We start from the raw sequence: 24118 nt of genomic DNA on the forward strand, positions 1-24118 counted from the left end.
CCCTGCCGGGCCACGTAGAACAAGTCCGTTCCCACTCACACACTGTAGGTGACTTCCACGCAGCCCCAACACTGTCTGGGTTTCACCCAGACAGGTAGGTTTTCATCTGGCTCGATCCTGAGAGCTTTCTCCGTCGTAGTTAATCTCATCTTGGCGTGTGTCAGTTTCGCCAAATACCCAGAACTTACTTTAATACTAATTTTCTAAGGATGTCTATTGAACAGACCTCTCAGAGTAAGTGGGGCTTGGGCCAGACCTTAAAGAGTGAGTCTGAGGTGGAGGAAGGTAGCAGGAGGGAGAGGTCATTTCGGACCCTGGAAAGGTTTGGGCAAAGGCCTGGAGGGGAGGGCTGTGATTCCTTGTCAGATTGCGGAGCAGTTGGAGATACTATGAGGCAGTGCCCAGGTCATCTGGTAAAAGAGGTCTGTGTGGAGCTCTGTAATTTATCTCACTCCCTGGAACCTGCTACACCTAATTAGCTGTGGCTCTGTTCATTTTGCAACAGGTTGTAAGTGAGTGGTGTAAGAAGTGTGGCCCTGTGCTGCCCTGCGACAGTGTGGCAGAGACCTTTTTCTACTTACTCATTGTGGAGACACTTCTGGTCTTACCTCACTGGGTCCCAGGAACTTGCTGGGAATTCCATTGGTCACGTTGGGTAAGGGAGGAAGCACTATGGGTAGGCAGGCTTATGTTAGAAGAGAAGGCCCCAGGGCCTTGGAGCCAGAGGGAGACCAAGGTGGTGTTTGCCTTTTGACAGGTGGGTCCATGTGTCATGTGCAGTGGCGATTCTGGAAGCGAGATTTGTCAACATTGCAGAAAGAAGTCCAGTGGATGTGAGCAAAATTCCCCTGCCCCGCTTCAAACTGGTAAGGAGAAAGAGATGTTTCCAGGTCTCTGGGTGGCTACCCTTTATCGCTCGGTTTCCGTCATGGTTTACGATTCTCACCCTCTGGTTAAAACTGCTCAATGAGGACGCCTATGGTCGGACACAAGATGAACAGAGGGTGTGTGTCCCCTCATGTTTTGGGAGGGGGTGGGCTTCTGCTCTTGGGTTCTGCGCATTTGGGTGGAGAAACAGTAGAGGAGACCGTCTGAGGTCCCGGAATCACTGGCCTGCTTCCCCTGTGTTGTAGAAATGCGTCTTCTGTAAGAAACGGAGGAAAAGAACTGCTGGCTGCTGTGTGCAGTGTTCTCACGGCCGTTGCCCAACTGCCTTCCACGTGAGCTGTGCTCAGGCTGCGGGAGTGATGATGCAACCAGATGACTGGCCTTTTGTTGTCTTCATTACCTGCTTTCGGCACAAGATCCCCAATTTGGAGGTGAGGGGGTGCCATTCTAAAATCCCCTTAACGGTTTCCAGGATGATTTTCTCTGCAGGCTGTCCATTTATTGTGTCAGCAGGTATCTCTTCAAGCGCTCTGCTTCTTGGAGAGCGCTGATGAATGTGGGATTTAGGGGGTGACCCCTGTCCATCTCTACTTCCTGCCTTGTACTTCCTAACCCAGGGGTACCAACGGGTTGATTCCTTGTTTGCCTCTCTCCCTGGATAAAGTCCTTGAGGGTCTATGTCTTGTTAATCTGGGTGTCCCTGTACTTGTCAGGGATACCGCGGAAGCTCTGTGAATGTTATGAACTGATGGGAAGCGCAGTTAACCGTTAACCCCACCCCACCCCCACCCCATACAGTAGTGATTTTTGCACTTTTCTAAATGGTAACGCTTAGTGAAAGATACATGAAAGGGTTTGGGTCACAGATGGCATTTGAAGTGGGTCTTAAACAGTAAATGAGGATTGTGAGCGGGAGGGCAGTCAAGTCTTCAGAAATAGGATGAGTGAGTCCTGGAAGTAAGACTGGTTCTGGGAACATGGCGGGGGATGGTACCAGAAAGGCAGGCAGTGACGGAAGATGAGGGCCCTGCGCTGCCGTACCCTCTTCCTAGGTAAGGGAATCTTTCCCAGTGTTATGATTTTGAGCTATATATATATTTTTTTACAGTTAACTCTAGTGGTGGTTCGAAGGAAGGATTGAAGGAATAAGCATTTGAGGCCAGGAGACCAGTTAGCCTATGTAAGAAGTGAGGTCTGAAATGGGAACACAGAGGGAGAGCTTTAGGGTCACAGCCAGTGCTGGGGTCCTACAGTGGGTGGAAGTGACAGGATTTGTTGACTGCCGTGGGGAGAGGATGGAGAAAGAGGAAGAGGGAGGGCTGAGGGAGTGTGAATTCATGATGACTCAAGCTACTCCCTTAAAGATGGAAGGGGTGCTAATATGGTATTAACTGCAATCAGGAACTGAGATGGGGCAGGGCCGTTTTGCAGGGGAAGGGGGGGGGAAGGTGAAAATGAGGGAAGGACCTGTAGATTTTGAGGTTGCTGGAACATTCTGATTGAGGTACCAGGAGGCAGCCATAGTAGCTGGATTAAGATTTGGATATTAGCAGCATTTAACAGGATAATTAAATCTAATTCCCATTAGAAACTGGACTCTGGAGATTCCTAAGATAAGGAGCAGATGGCAGAGCGGGAGGCAGCGAGAGCAGCTGAGACGCAGAGAGAGACGTAGAGAGCAGCAGAGCCCTGCAGCCAGCAGAGCGCTCAGGAGGGCCGCGTGCTGCTGGGAAGGCAGGGCTGCTGGAGTGGCTGTGCGCACCCCAGACCGGGGGTTCCCTGGGTAGTCAGCTCAGAAGCCAGGGTGCGCTCAGTGAGTTACAGCCTGGGGCGGCAGACACCGATGAAGACTTGTCAGCCGTGTGGGTGAAGCAATCATAAAAGGAAGGACACGGTAGAGCACTGGCCTGGAGGACCAGCTGCCCTCCCCATCGGGATCCTGGAAAAGGCCATGTCGGCGGACTGGATCCTCCTTTTTCGTAAAGATGTTCTACTGAGCACGAGAGGTGGTCCGGGGTGGGTTAGGAGCTTAGGAAGAGGGGAGGTTGTCAGTCAGAGAATAAGGAATAACAGCTTGAGGTACCGTCGGGCCCCGGCTGTGGCGGGGAGGTGGGAGGTCTGGGTGGGAACAGGATGGTGGTCTGGTGCTGATCGTTAGCCCCCCACACCCCCGCGCAGGTGGCGTGGATGGCGGTGCTGTGAGGAAGGGGGCTGCTGCTGAGTGTTTCTTTCACCAGCTCATCCTTCACGTACTTCCTGGGCATCTGCTCTGTGTCAGGCGCAGGTTTAGGTGCTGGGAACATGCTAGGGAACAAGACAACAGTGCCTGCCCTCCTGCTGCATTCAGTATAGTTGAAAGACATGTAGAAACAAGTAAATGTACATGTCAGATGGGGAGAAGTGCCGGCAGAAGGGTAAAGCTGGATATGAAGAGGGAGCCAGTGTGCAGATGGACTGGGGAAGAGCCTTTTGGGTAGAGGGAACAGAGGACAGCACGGCTGGAGCACAGAGCTCGGGCAGCTTGGGGAGGGGTGGTTGGACACGAGGCCACCAGATGCTCTGTGATCTCGCTTGCACCAAGGGCAAGTTCAGAATGAGAAAGAAGGGTGGTGTGAGGGGCCTAGCGATGGCAGGGCCCTTGGAATGGGGAGCTGTGTGTAGTATGAAGCTGAGGACATTCAGGGAACCTCAGTCTTTGTGCCCTGGCCCTGAGGGTAGAGCTGGTGCTAAGATCTGTGTGGAGCATTGTGTGGGGACCCCAGGCCTTAGATCACCTGTTGAGTGTCCACTTTGATGTGTATCTAAACTATGTGAATTAGTAGGTGCTGTTTGGTCAGTTCCTCACGACAATAGGTAAGTCACAAGAGTCTGTTTTGGGAGTTCGGGGTGAGACAGGATGGTATAAGGACCAGTTGTGGACTGGGAATGAGGGAGGAGCTACATTTATGGGGAAAATATTGACACTAGGTTCTTCCGTGTCCTGGCTGGGGTGTGGACATCCGGAAAGACCTGTTTCAGCTCCCATCTCCTACTCCTTTTTTTTTTTTTAATAAATAAATCAATAAATACAGATTTATTTATTTATTTTATTGGCTGTGTTGGGTCTTCATTGCTGCACATGGGATTTCTCTAGTTGCGGCAAGTAGGGTCTACTCTTTGTTGTGTGCGCAGGCTCCTCATCGTGGTGGCCTCTCTTGTTGCAGAGCACGGGCTCTAGGCACATGGGCTTCAGTAGTTGTGGCACACGGGCTCAATAGTTGTGGCTCACGGGCTCTAGAGCGCAGGCTCAATAGTTGTGGGACACAGGCTTAGTTGCTCCACGGCATGTGGTATCTTCCTGGGGCAGGGATCGAACTCGTGTCCCCTGCATTGGCAGGCGGATTCTGAACCACTGCACCACCTAGGAAGTCCCTCCTACTCCTTTTTACTTTTCCATTCTCATGCTTATCTTTCCCTGGTAAAGAGGGACCAACTGATCTTGGTACCCATTTGCTAGGTGTGTCAGCTCAATGTTGGGCATAACCCAAGCCTCTGTTTTTTGCAGCGTGCCAAGGGGGCCTTGCAGAGCATCACTGCCGGCCAGAAGGTCATTAGCAAGCACAAGAATGGGCGCTTCTACCAGTGTGAGGTCGTGAGGCTCACCACCGAGACCTTTTACGAAGTCAACTTTGATGACGGCTCCTTCAGTGACAATCTCTATCCCGAGGACATAGTGGTAATGTCTGCAAGGAGCTTTGCGGGTATTTTGGGATGGGGGTAATTCTAGTTCTGACCGGCACTGTGGGCCTTTCTTCCTTTTCTAGCCAGACTCATGGTCCCATCATTCGGCCCTGAAACAGAAAGAAGTGTTTGTACTGGTCTTTCTGTACAAAGACTACTGTGTGCCACTAGGGTAGCCCGCTTCCTCTAGAAGCTTGTAGGAATCGGCATTTTCTGCAGTTCTTTGAAACATGCTTGTATTTTAGTGTAAACTACGCTTGAAGGTATTTGAGTGCAGTGGAAGAAGAGTCCAGGCTTTGGAATCAGACCAATGTGTGTGTAGCAGCTTCATTGCTTAGTAGTTGTGTGATTTTGGGAGGATTAGCCAGTTAATCTCTTTTCTGTCATGCCCGGTTAGCAGATGTGTGGAATTTGCTTTTGGTCCTTTACATTGGAAGGCTTTGGGGGCTGAATAGAAACTGCTTGGAGATACCCCTGGCCTGCTTGTGTCATCAACACCTGAGACACTGGGGGGGCCCTGCCTGGATTCAGTCCTGGGTTTCCTTGCCTGGAACTCAGCACTTAGTTCAGGTTTCCCCTATCGTCGTTGATCCGTCCATCCTCATCCCCCCACCTCTCACCCCCCGTGTCCCCAACCTTTCCATGTTAGACGGGAGCACCAGCATAGTGGGATGAAGCCACTTCTTCCTTTAACGACAGGTGTTTCCCACATTAGCATGACATTAGTATGACATTAGCAACTTAGTTGCTGAAAGTACATTCATTAGTTGTAAGGCAGACTTCTGTGTAGTAAAGGTGGTATCAGTAGTATTTGAGGCAGTAGACTAGTCATCCTTTGTTAAGCTCTTCCAGTTTGCCAGGCACTAGGCTACTTACTCAGGTATCTCCGTCACTTCTCATACCAACTCTGAGAAGTGGGTGGTACCTCTAATTTAGAGAACACTGGTCTCAGGACTCTTCTAGATGTTGCTGAGGACCCCAGAGAGCTTGCGTTTTTGTGGGTTATGTCTATCAGTATTTGCTCATTAGAAATTAAAGTTGAGACTAATTGATTTGAAGTAATCTGGTCTTTAACAAAAAGTGAAACAAAAAATATTGGTGAGAAGAGTGCCACTTTTCTACAATTTTGCAGACCTCTTTAATGTCACATCTTCAGTTTGTTGAAATACATAGTTTTGGTTAAAGTGTATGAAGAAAACTCAGTCTCACACAGATATGCAGTTGAAAAAGTGAGGAGTATTTAAATAGCTTTTCAGATGATTGTGGTTATTCTACTTTGATACTACATCAAAACCGCAATGAGTAGTGGTTTCTTAAAAGTTAGTTGCATGGACTCCGCTTTGCCGCGCAGTTAAGATGCCTCGTGGAAGCCGAAGCCGCAGTTCCTGCGTGGCCCCTCCGGCCAGCCGGGCACCTCAGATGAGAGCTGCGCCCAGGCCAGCGCTCAGCCACCAGCAGTGGCTCCACCTTCTGCTGTTGGCTCCCCTGCTGCTGCTCCCCGGCAGCCAGGTCTGATGGCCCAGATGGCAACCACTGCAGCCGGCGTGGCTGTGGGTTCTGCCGTCAGCCACACCCTGGGTCAGGCCATCACCGGGGGCTTCAGTGGAGGAAGTAATGCTGAGCCCTCAAGGCCCGACATCACTTACCAGGAGCCTCAGGGAACCCAGCCGGCACAGCAGCAGCAGAATGGCCCATGCTTTTTTGAGGTGAAACAGTTTTTGGAGTGTGCCCAGACCCAGGGTCACCTTAAGCTTTGTGAGGGTTTCAGCAAGGTGCTGAAACAATGCACATTGGCAAACGGATTAGCTTAATGAAGAAGTGCCGATTGAAGGCATGAAAAATCAGCTCTTGTGACCACGTTGATTTAGGGTTAAAAGTATAATTGATAGTGAAGATATAAAGTGTGAAACCACCAGTTAAACATCTCCTCAATCATTAATAGTTTTTGTGCTTCAGGACTGCAGTGGAAGAGGGTGTTCTCACCATATAGAAGCTCATTGAGATGGTATTGAGTTGGGGCTGGGCAGATGTTTGTGTGGCCTCTTAAACATGCTTTTCTGATGTTATTGTTCGTGAATTAATTAGAATAAAGTGATTTTTTTTCCAAAAAAAAAAAAAAAAAAGTTAGTTGCAGTGTGAAGTCTGAAGGCAGCTTGGTGAACATACCCTCTTACATGAACGTTCTTTGGTCTGTGTTGCAGTGAGAATGGCTCTTTCACCCATGTGTGAATTTTGTACCATCATCCTTATTGGTGCAGTGGGCTATGCAGAGCTTCCAGACGTTGCTACATTTTATTAGATGATACCCAAAAAATCACTTTCATTTGTAGCACTAACCTCAGAAAGACCTTTAAATTTTAGGGCGCTTCAAGCTCATGGTGGTGATACGACTTCTCTGAGATTGTAATTTGTACTTGAAAGCTTAGGTTTTATTATTGGCAGTACCGTCAGTCCGTTTTCCTGAAGAGTGACAGGCTCACTTCATTCATTTTCAAAAAGATGTCTGCCAGTACCCAAGTCTGAAAACCATAGTTTGTCTGTCAGTCATTTTTTTTTTCAAATAAAGCTGGTGTTTCATGAAAAAAGCAGTTACTTCTTACAACTCAGTTATACCATGCTTTTCCCCAAAACAACCATCATGCTTCAGCCTGCAGCAGGTGTCTTTTGAGTACTTACACATGTACTCAAATATTGAAGTTAAACAGAATAATTTTTTTCTGCTTCAGGGGACGTTGTTATGTGAAACCTGGATTTTCTCTTTTGTTCCTAAATCACGAGCACACGGTGGATAAGGATGCAGTAACAAGTAGCAGCACTTAGGGCCGTCGCCTCCATTCGTGCTGAGGCGCCAGCATTTGCACCCGAGACAGGCGTTATGCCATCACTGCACATGTCAACACAGTGAAGGAGGCTAATGTTTTAATATTATTGTGAAAACTCATTCCCTCACATGCTCCCTGCGAGAGGCCCCGGGACCCCCCAGGGCCTGCAGACCATACTTTGAGAACTGCTATTATAGGAGGTAAAACTGAATAACCAAGAACTTAAGTGGTTTATCAAAGATCACATATTTGGCTAGTTAAAACTTCCACCTCTCTAAAAATGGTACTGATGAACTCAGTGACAAGACAAGAATAAGGACGCAGATGCAGAGAATGGTCTGGAGAACTCGAGGTTTGAGGGGGCGGGGGGCGAAGGGGAAGATGAAACGAAGTGAGAGAGTAGCATAGACATATATATACTACCAACTGTAAAATAGATAGCCAGTGGGAAGTTGCTGTATAACAAAGGAAGTTCAGCTCGATGATGGATGATGCCTTGGAGGACTGGGACGCGGAGGGTGGGGGGGAGTCGAGGGAGGGAGGGCGTATGGGGATATGTGTATAAATACAGATGATTGACCTTGGTGTACCTCAAAAACTGGTACAAGAGTGTAAAGCAATTATATTCCAATAAAAAAACAAAAAACAAAAAAAACCTTCCACCTCAGACTCTTTTGGGGGGCAGTACTTTCCACTTAATTGTTGAATTCATACACAGTATGGTTATTGAGTACCTATTTGAGTACCTAGAGCACCATTTTTATTCAATAATGAATTGGCATATAGAGCCTTCCTAACTCTTGTTCTGTAGTGGCATTGGTAAGAGCAGTTGGGATATCATAGCATTTGAGACTCTCTGCCCTGTTCCCGCTCCAGAGTGTACTCTTTGGGGCCTTGTCCCCAGGGGCTTTCTCCCAGGTCTACCCAGCAGACCTTTCGTTCAGCTGCCATGAGGATGCTTATTCACTGAACTCCCACTATATACCAAGCCCTCTGCTGGGAATGCAGCGAGGACTCCACCCACCCTTAGGGTGCCCTCTTCTGCAGGGAGTAAAGTCCTAAAGTTTTTTGCCAAGTCTCACGGTAGGTGGTCTTTTATTACCTTTCCTGCTAAGAACGGTTTTCTTGAAATAGTTGAGTAAAGTTTGAGTATTGCTTCCTGGCAGACCCCTGTCCCTTAGAGAGATGGTTGAAGGAATGTGAGAAGGACTCTTGATCGTGGCACTTGCCTGCTACATTTATGAAGTTTATTATAGCTGCATTTTTTGCCACCTAGAAGCAGCAGCAGCCAGCAGAGATATGGGGTGGACTTGGACTTAGCAGGTCTCTCAGGTGGACCTTCCTTTCACGCTTCTTCCTTACTGTTCCCTCAGAGTCAGGACTGTCTCCAGTTGGGTCCTCCTGCTGAAGGGGAAGTAGTCCAAGTGAGATGGACAGACGGCCAAGTCTATGGAGCCAAGTTTGTGGCCTCCCACCCCATCCAGATGTACCAGGTAGCCAGAGGATTTTGCTGGGGATGGGGGGAGGGGGGTGCTTGATTAATTCAGCGTTTCCTCTTGAGCCAGAGGCATATCTTTGCTCTTGGGAGAGCTAAGGGATCAGTAACAACGCTTTTCAGAGCTAGGGGCTGCCCTGTGTCCAGTCTGCCCGGTATCGCTTCAGACATGGCAGGCCTTACTTCAGTGTTCTAAACCCTTCCTGTGACTGCAGGAAGTTGCCACTGTGCAATTTCTCTGCCTGTGGACCAGGGAGAGAGTCAGGGATGTCTTAGCTAAAGGCCTTTGTTTCCTCGGTAGGTGGAGTTTGAGGATGGCTCACAGCTTGTGGTTAAGAGAGATGACGTGTACACCCTGGATGAAGAGCTTCCCAAGAGAGTCAAGTCTAGACTGGTGAGTGTGTGTTTTCTGTGTGCCCATCTGGGAGGGGGGAGCACAGCAAGGATGTGTCCCTTTGTTTCTTTTCTTTGGGGTGGTTGGCCATAAAGTGCTCATTTGGCTTGCCTATTCTTCTACAGTCAGTAGCCTCAGACATGCGCTTCAATGAGATTTTCACAGAGAAAGAGGTTAAGCAGGAAAAGAAACGGCAACGAGTCATCAACTCAAGATACCGGGAAGATTACATTGAGCCTGCACTGTACCGGGCCATCATGGAGTAGGTGCTTCCAGCCGCCAAGAGAGTCCCAGCCGTCAAGGCAAAAGCACTCTGGGGTTCCACAGCACAGCAGACACTCGGAACTCTGAAGTCTGTAAGAGTGAACTGTAAAATGAAAAGGAATGAAATAACCAACCCCATCATCGTCTCACCCCACCCTCCTCGCATTCCACTGTAGTGAAAGGACAAACCGTTCTCGGACATGCGGCAGCAGCCGCTGATCTCCCAGCTGAGAGGCTGAGCACTGGAACGCTGCGGCTGCACTGGACCCAGTCTGTAACGGGGTCGACTGCGCTGGCTGGGCTGGTTGCCCTGTTCCTGGCCTTGAACTTCCTGATGATCACCTGCACCAACTAGGCAGAGGTGCTGGTGCTTGCCCCCTCCCCCTTTTTGTATTTATATATGTGTGTGTGTGTGTGTGTGTGTGTGTGTGTGTGTGTGTGTGTGTGTGTGTGTGTGTGTGTGTGTGTGTGTGTGTGTCTGTACGTATGTATGTTTGTATGTTTGGTCTGGACCAGCTTCTGCCAGCCCCTGGCCTTTACTTTCTTCCTTGCCTATCCAGGGCGACAAAAATGTGACATTCTGCCCTCAGCGGAGCTGAGTAGGGGTCCCTGGGGGTTGGCTGGAGATGGCTGTGGCATCTGTTTGTTCCTGGAACTGCCTCCGGCGGGTGCTGGCAAAGCTGCAGTGGTGAAATGCTAAGGAGATAATGCCACCTCTTTGCCCTCTCTTGAAGGAGAAGATAGGGGTAATGTGGGTGTGTTCCCATATCACTAGGCACAGAGCCCCTGTGGACAGTATTAGAGGGTGTGGGTGGGGAGTACTCTGACGGGGCATCTAATGATGGAAGCAGGCAGAGCCTGGCGGGTGATTCTGTCAACAGAAAATTGCAATCATGCAGGGGCTGAGAGGATTAAGATGAACTGGGGCCACTGGAGGCCAGGGGGCAGGTTTAGATTTGTCCCCTGGTCTGGGGGTGGGCGGGATCTGATTTGGGAGGGGGGTGGGACTGGAGGGCAACACTGAAGGGGTTAAACAGGTTTTTGCTCCTCATGAATTTGTTTGCCTGGGCCCAGGATTGGAGGGCTTCACACATATACCCTGTGTATACAAGAATCAGATTTATAATACTTCCCCTTTTTTGTTACGTATGAACGCTATAAACCAAATTATTTTGAAAACCGGTGCATCACCTTGTCCTTAGCAATAAAATGTGTTGAGCAGAGGATTGGCTGTGTCTGCCCCAAGGAGCCTGAGTGGCCCAGGGTCAGGCCAGGAGTATATTTAGAGTTATAGGTTCTGGAGCAGGGCCACGCATTTTAAGAAGTCTCAGGCAGGATCTAGGATACCCTCCTAGAGAGATGGGCTCCTTGTCAAGTTCTGGTCCTGTGGCTCTGAATGCTGGGACCTGGGAAGCAGAGGCACCTCCGGCCATGAGTACCTCCTTTTGCTTCTCTTGCCCTAGAGATGGGAAGGGAGAGGTAATAGAGGAAGGATCAGACCACTCCCACAACCTGTAGAACTGAGTTTGGTCTCTCTCATCTCGACCCCACTTAATAACTTCATTGAGCCAGGTGTAACTTTATGCCAGTCTGTTCCATAAAAATTGTAGAACCAGCTTGAAAGAAGGCCATACTTTTTAGGTGCTTAGGTGCTTGAAGAGCAAAAGATCAACATACATCCTCCACCCGGCCAATTCCCTTGGGTCCTGAAGCTGTTCTGAGCTGCCTGTAGTTGGTGAGATGCTTTTCTGGAGAAAGATCCAGTCCCTTTGACCTCCAGTGGGTTTCTGAGGCCCAGGTGGACAAGGATAGAACAGCAGCAGGGCAGGGAGGGGCCAGTGAATTGGGCACAGCAGAGCTGTTCAGCTGGCAGAGCTGTTCAGCTGGTCTTGGACAGCTAGGCACTAGGTCCTATTTCTTGGCTCCAGCCAGGTGTGGGAGAATCTTGGGTCAGCTCAGCAACTCAATGCTTGTGTCCTGGGGCTTGGGAGGTGGCTGCCACCTCTGGTGTCTGTGGGGGAAGGGAGGAGCAGCAGATCTCAAAGATACTTTTCTTTGCCAGTTCCCTCCTGGGGCCAAGAAAGGGAGGTTGACTTTTGTCCAGCACCCAAGGATTCCTAGGGGAGAGTGGACAGAGCCAGGCCTTAATGAATTGGCAACCCCTGGGAACACACATCTTTGGAGGGAAGGAACACTTCCCCACACTTGGCAGAGGTCCCAGACCTCCCTACCTCTCACTGACCCTGCCATCCCCAGCCCTGCTGAAGGACATGCAGGGTGTAACCCCATCAGAGACCTTGCTCATCAGCTGACTATTTTTCTAGAAACTTTAACTTTTTGCTTTGGTCAAATGTAAAACCATTTGGGAAACTGAAGTTTAAAGTGGTGATGAGAGTCCTACAGAACGGGCCTCAGCAGACTGACTGACTCCCGGGAAGCATGCGCCAGACTGTCTTAGGCAGGCTCCCCTCAGAAGCCTTTTTGCCAGGGCAAGCAGCCCTCCTTTGGTGAGGTGGCGTCTTTGGGTTGGCAGCCAAGGATCACAGCCGGACAGTTCCTCCTCTTCCGTAAATCCCTTCGGGGAAATTAGGTTTTAAATTGTGCCCCAGTAGGGTGGGAGAAAGCTGGGACCTCCCGGGCTGTAAAGGGTAGACGAGATGGGGCGGAGTGGTCCTGTGTCCAGAACAAAAATTTTCTGCGAGGCCCTAAGGTAGTAATAAAGAAGGGCAGCCAGCGACCCCTGTCCCCCCAGCTCCACAGGATCGGGCAGGGTCGCCCAGCCCGTGGAGGCCCACAACCTTGGGTCTCAGCCTGGCTCCGGGCCGATGCCTGCCTCCCTCGGTGTGGAGTGACCGTGGACCCCCGTACCCCGCAAGGCCGAGGAAACAGCCTCTCGAGGGATCATGTCGGCGGACAGCGAGCCCTGCGGCCGTCAGAGGTCCGCATCCCTCCGGGGCGTGAAGCTGGGGGAGGAGGACTCCTCAAGGCGGCGGACAGGCTCCGGGGAGCCGAGGAGTGGGCTTCGGCGCGGAGACCCGGCGCAGACCCGGGCTGCCGGACCCACGCCCCGCCCCGCCCCGCCAGCAGCCCCTGTCACCGCGGGCGGACGGCTCGGAAAACTCGGGGCTCGGGTGCCCAGTGGGCCGCTCTGGGTTTATGCCCTCCCACTGCCCGCAGTGCAGCCCCGCATTGGTCAGCCCGGCGCCCCCGCCCGGCTCCCGCGCGCCGATTGGGCGCGGATGCCCGACCCCGGGCGAGGGCGCCGAGGCGGAGCGTGGGATTGGTGGTCCCGCGGCCCGGCTCGCGGCCGCGCGCTCCGCCCGCCGCTGCGTCCCCACTATGGCGGCGCCCAGGCGGCCCGCCGCGTCTTGGGCGCCCGCCGGGGTCCCCCGCGGCTCTCGCCGCCGCCTTCGCGGTCGCCCCTGCCTTCCCGGCCGCGTCGGGCCGGGCGCCGCCTCTCCCCTGCCTCCCTCTCCGCTGCGGTAAGGGCCGGTCCTGCGCGCTTCGGGGCGGGCCGTCACCGCGGCTAACGGTCGCCGCCGCCCCCTCTTCTCCTCCCCTCCCCTCTCCCCCTCCCCTTCCCTCCCCTCTCCGCCTCCCCTCCCCCTCTCCTCTCCCACCTCCCCTCCCCCTCCTCTCTCCCACTTCCCCTCCCCTCCCCCCCGCCGCCCGCGGTCCCCAGGTTGGGCGGGGGTCGCGGAGCCGGCGCTCGCTGGTGCTGGGGAAGGAAGGGTCGGGCGCGGCCCAGCCGCCTCCGGATAATGAAGTCCGGCTCGGACTGGGGGCTCGCGCCGGGAGTCCGGTCCCTGGGAGGCCTCGCCTGGGTAGGCGCTGCCAGGCCCCGCGGGAGAGGACGGCTGGACTCCGGCCGAGCGGCCTGAGGTCACGGGAGCGCGAGACCCCGCAGCGCTGCGCACCTCGGCGCAGAGGAAGGACAGGCTCAGGCGGGCCTTCGCTGGTGGGAAGAGGGAGGAAGAGTGGAAAACCTGAGTGGGGATCAGCAGCGTGCGGGTAGCGGTTGTCATTGCTTATGGCTCTACCAGCCGCCAGGTGTTCCGGGGACCGAGGTCAGTTTTACTGACAAAGTACGCCTCTTGCTTCCTTTCCTGTGGTACTTCTCCCCATTGTCTGCTGTGTGACTTTGTTTGCAGGAGGAAATATCTTAGTGATGAGAGCAGGTTTGATGAGGATAGTGTCCCACGAATATTTTGAATTCTTTATTGCAACAGTGCACGTTTTTGTGATTGTTTAATAGACGTTATTGATATTCGTTTCCCGCACATAGGAGGAAGGAGACAAACGTGTGAAACTGAATCATTGTAATTAATTGAGAGGGACCAATGAAGGCAGCTGCTATTTTGTTAAATACAAAACAAAACAAAAAAACAAAACAACCAACAAAAAAAACCTTACAAACTTTTCTGTGAATACACTTCGAATTATCTATACTATAGCTAGTTAAGGTAGAAAAAGAGCATTTATTGAGTTCCTGAAACTAAATAGACCTCATGGAAAAATTGGTTATTTCTAAGTCAGAATCACCTTGGTGTAATGATCATTGAACTGTCGGATATACCTTCAAGTCAAAAGGATTAAAAGGAAGCTGGCACAGAAATTTATGACCAAAATGGTATTTTCAGATTACCTCTTAAGGCAATAGCAACTCCTAAGATTAAAGATTCTTAACTCAAGGATGTTTTGAAGTATTAAGTGATGAATCTCCCTCTTTCACATGTCTAAGTGTCTAATCATGGTTTAATAAAAGTAAATTAACGAGGAAAAAAAGATGTGCGTATTCTTAGAGACTAAGTGACTTTGGATTATGGATAAAGTGTCTGTTGAGTAAGTATTGTGTGCAAGGCAATGTGTCTGTGAGGACCTCACAACCTGTTTTGTATGGGACTTGTTCTGATGGGCCTGTAAGATGGCTGTGGGGATAAAGTGCACTCAGGAAAATGATCACTAATAATACGATCTCTAGAATTCCAAGAGAGTAGGTACTATGAAAATTCTGGAAAGGGAGAAATCCATGTGTTTGGGGAGGGCTTCACAGGGGAGCTGAGGCTTGAGTTGAGCCATGAATGGGTAAGGGCTGGGTGATGAAGAGGAAGGAGAAGTAAGGAAATGAGAAAGTGAGGATGGGAAAGGTGGCAGGGAAGAACACAAAACACTCATGCATGGTTCCAGGGGGTTCTTATTAGAAAAAGTGGGAGATAAGGTTGTACAAAAAAGGCAGGTTGATGGCATCAAATCAGAAAGTAACTTTGCTCTGGGTGGAGCAAAGGTTAAACGTAGTAGTACTTCAGATGAAACTGGAGCTAGCTATTAGAAAAGTAGACAGTAGCACTTTATTTGTCCTTGTCACTTTTCTGAGTAACCTCAGCTGTTTAGAATAATGGTCCTCTCAGCTACCCAGGATCTGCACCTCAAGATTCATTCTTGCTTTTCTTTTTCTCCCCCTGTATTAAGTTGGTTTCCAGGTCTTGTTGCTACTGCCTCCACACTATTTCTAGCATTTGCTTCCTTCTGTTCCTACTGTCATCACACTGATTTGGGGCTATTGATACCATTCCCTTGAATTACTGCAGAAACCCCCTAGCTTTCCCCCCGAACTGCTTCCACCTATCCTGTGTACTGTCGTCACTTACAGGTAACTCAGTTCCCCAGCCTAGACTTTTAATGGCTTCCTACTGTCTGTTGAATTAAGCACAGACCAGCCTGGCCTGGGCAGTATGGGTAAACTCATTTCTTGCCATTCCCTTAGATTTTATTATATTTTCCAAGTCTGTGGAACTATTTTCTCTTTTTTTTTTTTTGCTCTCTGTGCTCCCTATCTTTGCTCATATTGCTTTTTCTATCCTAAGTCACCCCCTTGAATCTCTAATTGTTGGTTCTTGCCCATGTTTCAGGGCCATTTGATTGGAAGTGTCTCTGTGAAGCTTTTCTGTACTTTTCTCCCCATCTAGAGGGACTTGTTTCTCCTTTAAACCATTATAACACTAGAATCTTCCTTTTTGCCCCAATTGCCAACGTTAAGACTGAAGCTTTTTCAAGCCGTAGACCATCTTCTTCATCATCTAGCACAGTGTTTTGTACATAGTAGGTACTTGGCAAACATATTTTATATTGAACCAGGTTAGGTGCATAGAAGATTCTTTGTGCAAACAAAATTGTTCATCATAAAATCTGTAAAGTTCCTTATGGGAGAGAATTTGTTACTGAGAGAGCTGGTGTATTGATCTGGATAGCTTGGATTAGGCTTCATTAACAAAAACCCTTAAGACTTGAGTTACTTAACAGAAGTCAACAAAAGTTGACTTCCCATTCATGCTACATGTCCAGCATTACTGCACAGGTGACTGCTCCTTTCAGTCACTCAGGGACCCAGGCTGATGGAAACTCCATCTTAATATGGTGTTTCCATGATCATTTTTTTAAACATTAATTAATTAATTAATTGGCTGTGTTGGGTCTTCATTGCTACGCAGGGCTTTCTCTAGGTTTTCTCTAGTTGCGATGAGTGGGGGCTACTCTTTGTTGTGGTGCATGGGCTTCTTATTGCTTCTCTTGTTGCAGAGCACAGGCTCTAGGTATGCGAGTTTCAGTAGTTGTGGCACATGGGCTCAGTAGTTGTGGCTCGTGGGTTCTAGAGCACAGGCTCAGTAGTTGTGCACAGGCTTAGTAGCTCTGAGGCATGTGGGATCTTCCCAGCCCAGGGCTCGAACCTGTGTCCGCTGCATTGGCAGGCGGATTCTTAACCACTGCGCCACCAGGGAAGCCCTCCATGATCATTTTAATTGAGTGGAAGATGGTGATCAAGGGACACTTGATGGATGGATTTTAAAGTTTCCGTCCTGAAGTGGCACATGTCACTTTCATTTCCATATCATTGGCTAAAGCAAGTCACGTGGCCATGCCTAACTTTAAAGAAGGGCAGGGAATTGCAGTCTTAGTATGTGCCTAGAAAGCAAAGAGCCAGAAGTAACTGTTGAACAGCACTAATGACTGCTACATCTTCTGTCAGTATCAAGGCCCATGGAAGATTAGAGGTAGCGAAATCAGATGGGCCACTAGAGAGAAACACATTGATAGTAGTAAGAAATAATAGCTCTAACTAGGCATGGAATGAGGGTGGATTCGGAAGTCAGAACTCCATCACAAGCACTGTAATGCTTGTAATGTAACAGACTGAGGCTGTTGATACAAGGGCAATCGATGATTTTCCAGTCATAGCACAGTCATAGCACAGTCATTCCTGAGGGCATCACTGTTTTACAGCACCCTCAGTGACGAACACAGGAATGGTCCTGAGGCATCCATAAAAAGTTAAATTATATTCAAGGTACACAATTTAGGAAGCAAGGAAGTGTATACTCAAGGTACATTGTCACTTGAGTGGTTAAAATAAAAAGGATCCTAGTTCAGCCTTACTGGTTTAATTGGGTTTAACTGAGGCTATCAAACTTTGGTATTTGGGGAGGAGATTTCACTTTTAACAAAGAAAGTGAAAACTGGGTTGAAATCCTGCCTCTGCCGTTGATTGTCTGACATTGCAAGTGTCTGATTCTGGAGCCCGAGTGTCCTCATCAGTGAAATGCATAGGGTGGTTATGAGTTCATTTCCTGTCAAGTGCTTTGTGCAGTACCTAGTTCAAAGTAAGGACTCATGATTATGATTATTGGCAGCAGGATTTGAAGAAACTTTGGGAAGTCAGGTAAGGAAATCTCAGGATTCCCCCAGATTTTCCTACCTTTTCCACTTCCTTGGCATCCTGCCACACCTTTCTTATTTTCTCATTTATCCTATTTTGTTTTACTTGGTTGTATATGTGTCTGTGTCTTCCACTGTACTAGTCATCCCACAAGTAGCTATTGAACATGAGCTCTCTGCTAGCCTCTCTGCTGGGTCATGGCATTACTGATACAAAAGGCATGTCCCAGGTCTCGAAGAGCCTCTTGTCTGGTAGGGCCAGAAACCAGTGAACCAGCAGTTAGAATACATTGTAATGGGCTGTGTTTGAGGGTCCTGTGGCATCTCCTAAAAAGAGAATCTGATGTACACAGGGAATATAAATAATGATTTTCCAGAGAAGCTCACACCTACCTAAGTCTCGGATCGCTAGTTATTTGCTGGATAGATGTGTGTTTAAAAGGCTTTTCAGGTAGGAAACAATGTGTGTAATGGCCTAGAAACACAAGGGAGTGTGCTGCATGCTGAAGGTGCTTGAAAGGTAGGAGAATAGGATATTTTGGGGGGAGTGTGTGGCGGCTGCTGAAGTCAGACTGAAGGCTTGTGAGTTTAGGAGTTTATCCTGACGATGAGGACGAGCCGCTGAAGGATTTGAAGGTAGGAAATGCTTTGCCTTTTAGGAAGGTCTGTGTATGTGGAGGCAGCAGAGGAGTGAATGTTCTGTTTCCCTGACATGGGAAGTTCTGAGGCTTGCAACCATAGTACCATGTCTGCTTCACAGAGTCATAAAATACTTACGGATGAGGAGAGCTTAGAACAAGGTGAGGCTGGAGGGAAGGTTACCAGTTAGGCTGTGGCAGTAATAGGAGGGGTGTGTCTATGTCCTGCCTGGGGGTGGAGGAGAATCAGCAGACCAGGGTTTCCATCACAGCTTCACCAGTTTCTACGGTGTGGCCTTGGGCAGGCTTCAGAACCTTTTGTGTCCCCTCAGGTTTTCAAATTGGCAAAATGGGGATATACGTCCCTACCTTGCAAGGTTGTTCTGAGAATTTGAGCAAATAAGAGGCTGCTCCTGTACCGTTAGATACGTAAGGGACCTCTTATTGTAAAAATAATAGTTTTAAGATTCTTAATGCTTAGTATATTCCCTGGTTCATGGTAGGTGATCGTTAACTTAAAATCACCTGGAAATAACCACTGCCAACGTTGTAGTTTCATTTATACATCTTGAATGATCGATGATGCTGGTCTGGGCGGGTTGGGTGTGAGGGAATTGTTCTGCGATCAAGAAGGGAAGAGTTGGTTAATACCAGTTTAAACATTCTTTAAATGCCAAAAAATTATATGTGGTTATTCAGCTGTTCCCAGCCCTCACCCAGAAGTGACACATGCACGTGGGCATACACTCCTGTTGCTGCTGTTATAATGTGCTCACTGTCTGGGCTGCTAAAATGTATGCACTTCTCCTTCAGCCTGTCATTGTCATTGTTGACTGTGTCCCCCTGAAATTTTGCTCCTCCGCAGCCTTCTTCTGAACATGTTTGTAAAGACGATAATGGGGATTTCATTCCAATTTGTTGTCCTACAGTTTCCTCCCTGGTCATCCTGGTTGACAGGAGTGCCTCCCTGTGAACTTCTGCACAACTTGTGTTATTCTCATTAAATGTTATCTACTGCCTTGTCTTATCATTATTTGTCTGTGTGTCAGTAAATTTCCCTTTTCCTTGATGGCAGTTTTCTTTACAAAATAATGGAAAGATGGCACGTTTATGTGTTTTTAACATGACTTAAAAACCCATGGAAACCTTGTGTTTGAAATATGTTAATAAACAGGTTAGAATATTCTATTTCTAAATCTTCAAAGTATGTAGCAGTGATTTTCAGAGTTTTTAATCTCAGGACCCCTTTATAAGTTTAAAAATTATTGAAACCCCAAAGAACTTTCATTTTGTGGGTTTTATCTATTGATATGTAATATATTAAAATTACTGAGAAAATTTTAAATCACAAGAATACACAAGCACATATTCCGTTAGCTGTGAAGACAGTGCTATCGTCACATGTCATCATATGTTATATAGCCTCTGGAGAACGGTGCTGGGCCGTTGTGAGAGAATGAGAGTGAACAAGGCAAATAATGTCTGAGAATTACTATGAAAATAGTTTTAAACTTGGGGACCCTCTAGGGTCCTTGGACCACAGTTTGAGAACTGCTGGCATGTAGATATGAGAGTTTTGTTTGTTTTTTGAAATATTTATTTATGTATTTTGGCTGTGCCGTGTCTTAGTTGTGGTATACAGGATCTTCACTGCAGTATGTGGGCTTCTTAGTTGCAGCATGCAGACTCAGTTGCAGCATGCGGGCTCTTAGTTGCAGCGTGCATGCGGGATCTAGTTCCCCGAACAGTGATCGAACCCAGGCGCCCTGCATTGGGAGCAGGGGTCTTAACCACCCGGACTACCAGGGAAGTCCCAATATGAGAGTTTCTATAAGTGACACTTTTACATCTTTTTGGCAACAAAATAACATAAGGATGGAAACACTGCCAAATGTGTTTTCAAAATGCACTCAGCATAGTTTCTTTAAAAACAAATAAAACTAGTTTCTAGCTGTTTTCAAGACATTCTTCACCTTGAAAGGACAGATGTGTGTATTTTTGGAAAATCTTCTAGGTGCCACACTGTTAGCAGACATTTGCCATCCCAGAAAAGTTTAGCAAACTTGGAACACCAGTGTATTTGTAAAAGAAGAGTATACAGCTGCTCTTTAAGTTCTGGAAATATACACGTTTGGCCAGATGATAAGCAGAGAACTTCTTTGAAACACAAGAGTTTCATGGTTACTCACCATCTCATTGTCAAGTGCAGTTATCATCCTATTTGTTTAAAATAGGACACAATTTTTATGAAATTAACCACTTCCGTGTCACTTAATGCATAAACTACACTGCATCACGAAGCAAATGGTAAGTGATGGTGCCACTACCCCCCATGCTCTGGAACTTCCACACTTTTCGTGAATTCTTCCTGAACCTCAGGTACCCCAAGGCGTCTGACATAGGGATTGCTTGAGGAGGCCAGTGTCCACTTTAATTAAATACAGCAAAGTTTATAAACAGGAGTTCTGGTATTTTCTTTTGTTACCTTGGTGAATCATTTTGCGTGCCTTTGAGATGCCCATTCTCTCTGACAGCGAATGGCCTGGGCTTGTTATAACAGCCCCTTCTTGCTCTTGCTTGGCCTTTTCCAGGCTGTCCTCTGTATTGCTACTGAAGTGATCTTTCTAAAATACAGATATGACTATGTCATTTCTCTGCCTAATCCTTTCACTGGTTCTCCATTGCCAGTGGGATAAATTTCAGAGCCCTTAGCGTGGCATCTGAGGCCTCTCTCCCTTTTTAGTGCTTCAGCTTCTTCACTGAAGCATTTCTGAAGTCTCACAGACAGTTATGAATTTCCACTACCTCATAATGTCTGTACCTGTTTAACAGTGCTTCATACTATTCTCCAGGGCAGGTACCACACTGTGTTCCTAGTGCTGTACTCAGGTGTGTAATAATGGCTTCTGCCTGGACTGATAAGATGGCATAGCTTCCAGCATGGTTCCAGTGTAGTTATTCTGCAATATTATATTTCTTTCCTTGACCTTTTTAAAAAAAGATATGAGCAGATAAACAGTATGGAACTACTATATAGGCCTAAGACATCTAAAGTCTCAGAGACGTAATAGCAATGAAAGGGAACCTTTATCTCATATTTTCTAATGATGTATTTTACACGTACAAGAACAGAACAATATGATGATACCCAGCACCAAATCTTAATATGCAGTATTACTTCAGCTTTTGTGTGTTTTTTTTTTTAAAGAAATAGAACATTATAGTTCCAGGAAAAGCCTCCTATGTACTTTTCCCTGATCTCCTCCCTCCTTCACCAGAGAAAATACTGTCTTGAATTTAAAGTTTTAAAATTCCCATACGTGTTTTTATGCTCTGGTGGTTTTTACTGCATGGTACATGTCCATGTACCATGCATAGCAGGGGCCAGGAAACAGGCCTGTAGGTCTCAGTGGAATATAGCCATGCCCACTGTTCTTGACTGCTCTTGTGCTGTAACCTTTTGTTTACAGTTTTTTGGACATACTGCCATCTCCCAACCACCTTCAACACCAGTCCCCACCCTTTTATCTCAACTGGCCCAAAGCTAGGTCATCTTTTCAAATATTCCAGTTGAATTTTCTGAAAACTGATTGGAGTCAACTTTTCCAAATAAAAAATTATGTCTAGAAGCTTGTCCTCTGAACACACCATTAAAACAAATAAGGAAAAACCCAATAAAACCAAACAGTAACAGCTCCTATTCAGAAAAGCCTTTTTTTTTTTTTTTTGTAAAAAGAAAAGTGAACTGAAACATGCAAAACTGAACGTTCTGTTTCATTGGATTTTTACCCCCTCCCCTGGGCTTTTTTCTCAGCTACTTCTAAAGGGAACACCTGACCACAGACAAAGTATTTTTCAGTTTTACTCTTCTGTCTTCTATTTTTAAAACCTTAGTGTAGATGTCTAATTTCTACCCAGAAAGTCACTGACTGCCCCTGTTACACAAGTCAGGGTCCAGTCAAGAGAGAGAAACCACGTGATACCTAGAGCAGGTAAAGTTTAATGTAAGGATTATTAACTTTAACAGTGAATTGGAGTAACATGAGGTTAGCTAGTAAGTAGTAAAGAAATAAGCATTTGGAAAGATGCTCAGCGTCATTAGCCATCGAGGAAATGCAAATCAAAACCACAATGAGATACCACTTCATACCCACTAGGATGGCTATAATCAAAAAGACAAATAATAAGGAGTGTTGGCACAGACGTGGAGAAATCAGAACTCTCCTACAGTGGTGGGAAAACAGTCTGGCACTTCCTCAAACAGTTAAACATAGAGTTACGATATGACCTGGGTATATTTCATTCCTACATATATACCCAAGAGAAATTAGAACTTATGTCCATATAAAAATTTGGACATGAGTATGCGTTGCAGCATTATTCGACCAAAAGGTGGAAACAGCCCAAATGTCCATCAACTGACAAATGAATAAATAAAAGATGATATGTCCATATGATGGAATGTTATTTAGCGATACAAAGAAATGAAGTAGTGACATGCACAAACCTTGAAAACATTATGCCAAGTGAAAAGAAGCCTGTCACAAAGGACCACATATTGTTTGATTCCAGAAATATCTATAAACATTTGCCTATTCTATAGAACAAAGTAGTTTAGAGGTTACTTAGGGCTGGAGGTTTGTAGGGGATGACAGCAGAGGGATGCAGGGTATCATTTTGGGGTAATAGAAATGTTCTAAAATTGATTGTGGTCATGTTTGCACAACTGAAAATACTGAAAGCCGTTGAAAGGTATACTTTGAGTGGGAGAATTGTATAGTATGTGAATATCTCAATAACACTGTCAAAAAGAGGTAAAGAGAACTAAAGAAAACAGAAACATATCTAAGGAGCAGCCGGCACCCCAGGGCTGAGCTAGAGTGCTCAGCAAAGAGCTCCCCAACCTGCCTCACACCCACTTCAGGCTGAGATTCAGACTTTGGTGTAGTGGACATGACTGTAGATCACTGGTTTGCAGATGAACCATTCTGATGCAGCATGGTGGAGTTTGCCAGAAATCTGCCATCTTAGGTACTAGGGAAAGCTGTTCACAGAGAGGTGTCTCACCAGAGACACTCTGTTACAAAATTGTCCAAGAGAAGCGGTGAGGGAAACTGTTGGCTTCTGCTCACTGCTGTCCACTGGAAAAGCCCTGTGTGTTGCAGGAGCCTACCAAGAGGAACACAATGGAACCCAGAAGCCGTGGCTTTCCAGCACCCCCTAGTGACAAAGCTTGACATCATGTCAGCTGGCAAAAGGAAAATATTTAAAGGTCCCAGATCCACTTTTACAGAGCAAGCAAAAAGGATGAATTTGGAGCTAAGAGGCAGTAAGTCTATAATCCACACAGTGGGTAATTGGAACCTCAGCGTACCCTTAGCTTTTTAATTCCCTTTGGAGATCTTCAGGTTATCCATGCCACCTTGGCTATTGTGGCTTAGAGAAGCTGGGACTCTGTATCTTTGGGCCAACATCCCCCCAGCGAAGCTCTAATTATCCATTTTTGCATATCTTTTTTTGTTATGTATACTTGGTTCGATTTTTCAGACACCAGTTATACCTATGCTGGATCTCCTTTGGCAGCTATTGTGTTTCTGTTTTTGTTTTTTGTTTGAGTTTCTTTTGGTAATCCTTTTAAACTTTTTATTCTTTTAAGAGTTTTTAAAAACTTTTTAATTAATTAATTTTATTTATTTATTGGCTGCATTGGGGCTTTGTTGCTGCTTGAGGGCTTTCTCTAGTTGTGGCACGTGGGGGCTACTCTTCATTGTGGTGCACAAACTTCTCAGTGTGGTGTCTTGTTGTTGTGGAGCACAGGCCCTAAGTGCATGGGCTTCAGTAGTTGTGGCACATGGGCTCAGTACTTGTGGCACAGAGGCTTAGTTGCTCTGCGGCATGTGAGATCTTCCTGGACTAGGGCTTGAACCCATGTCCCCTGCATTGGCAGGCAGATTCTTAACCACCAGGGAAGTCCTTAAACTTTTTATTCTTTTTCAGTTTATCTTCCTCATTTTTTATCCACCATGGCCTTCATGACTCTCGTCTTTTCAGCAATGCTTAATTGTTCTCTTTCATTAAGGCTTTTGTTTTTGTGGTGGTTTTATTTTTCTTTCTTCACTTTTATTGAGTGCTAATTATACTTTAAAAATGTTGTTTTTAACCTGATGTACCCCCAAAAAATTAAAAA

At 47.2% G+C, this 24118-nt stretch overlaps 2 protein-coding genes and 1 pseudogene across 9 annotated transcripts in view; all 3 read left to right on the plus strand.

Moving 5' to 3' along the window:
• KDM4A (lysine demethylase 4A) overlaps positions 1 to 11831 on the plus strand; it is a 59631-nt gene extending 47800 nt beyond the window's left edge. For all 4 annotated transcript variants that reach the window (XM_057708209.1, XM_057708189.1, XM_057708182.1 and 1 more), the window contains exons 17-22: positions 758 to 866; positions 1134 to 1319; positions 4433 to 4603; positions 8804 to 8923; positions 9227 to 9319; positions 9445 to 11831. In XM_057708209.1, the coding sequence (XP_057564192.1) occupies positions 758 to 866; positions 1134 to 1319; positions 4433 to 4603; positions 8804 to 8923; positions 9227 to 9319; positions 9445 to 9585 (820 nt within the window). In that variant the 3' untranslated portion in view covers positions 9586 to 11831. The remainder of the gene's footprint in view (positions 1 to 757; positions 867 to 1133; positions 1320 to 4432; positions 4604 to 8803; positions 8924 to 9226; positions 9320 to 9444) is intronic.
• Positions 4615 to 7933, plus strand: LOC130836192 (coiled-coil-helix-coiled-coil-helix domain-containing protein 2-like; annotated as a pseudogene).
• A 929-nt stretch (positions 11832 to 12760) lies between the features above and the next one.
• The window catches only part of ST3GAL3 (ST3 beta-galactoside alpha-2,3-sialyltransferase 3), a 220692-nt gene continuing 209334 nt past the window's right edge, over positions 12761 to 24118 (plus strand). For 3 of the 5 annotated variants that reach the window (XM_057708239.1, XM_057708247.1, XM_057708255.1), the window contains exon 1: positions 12935 to 13065. The gene's annotated coding sequence lies outside the window, so the exon portion shown is untranslated. Of the gene's footprint in view, positions 13066 to 24118 lie in introns of all 5 variants that reach the window. The other 2 variants (XM_057708223.1, XM_057708231.1) reach the window with 2 other exon arrangements.

This window comes from Hippopotamus amphibius, chromosome 1, assembly GCF_030028045.1.
Source record: "Hippopotamus amphibius kiboko isolate mHipAmp2 chromosome 1, mHipAmp2.hap2, whole genome shotgun sequence".
Lineage (NCBI taxonomy): Eukaryota > Metazoa > Chordata > Mammalia > Artiodactyla > Hippopotamidae > Hippopotamus > Hippopotamus amphibius.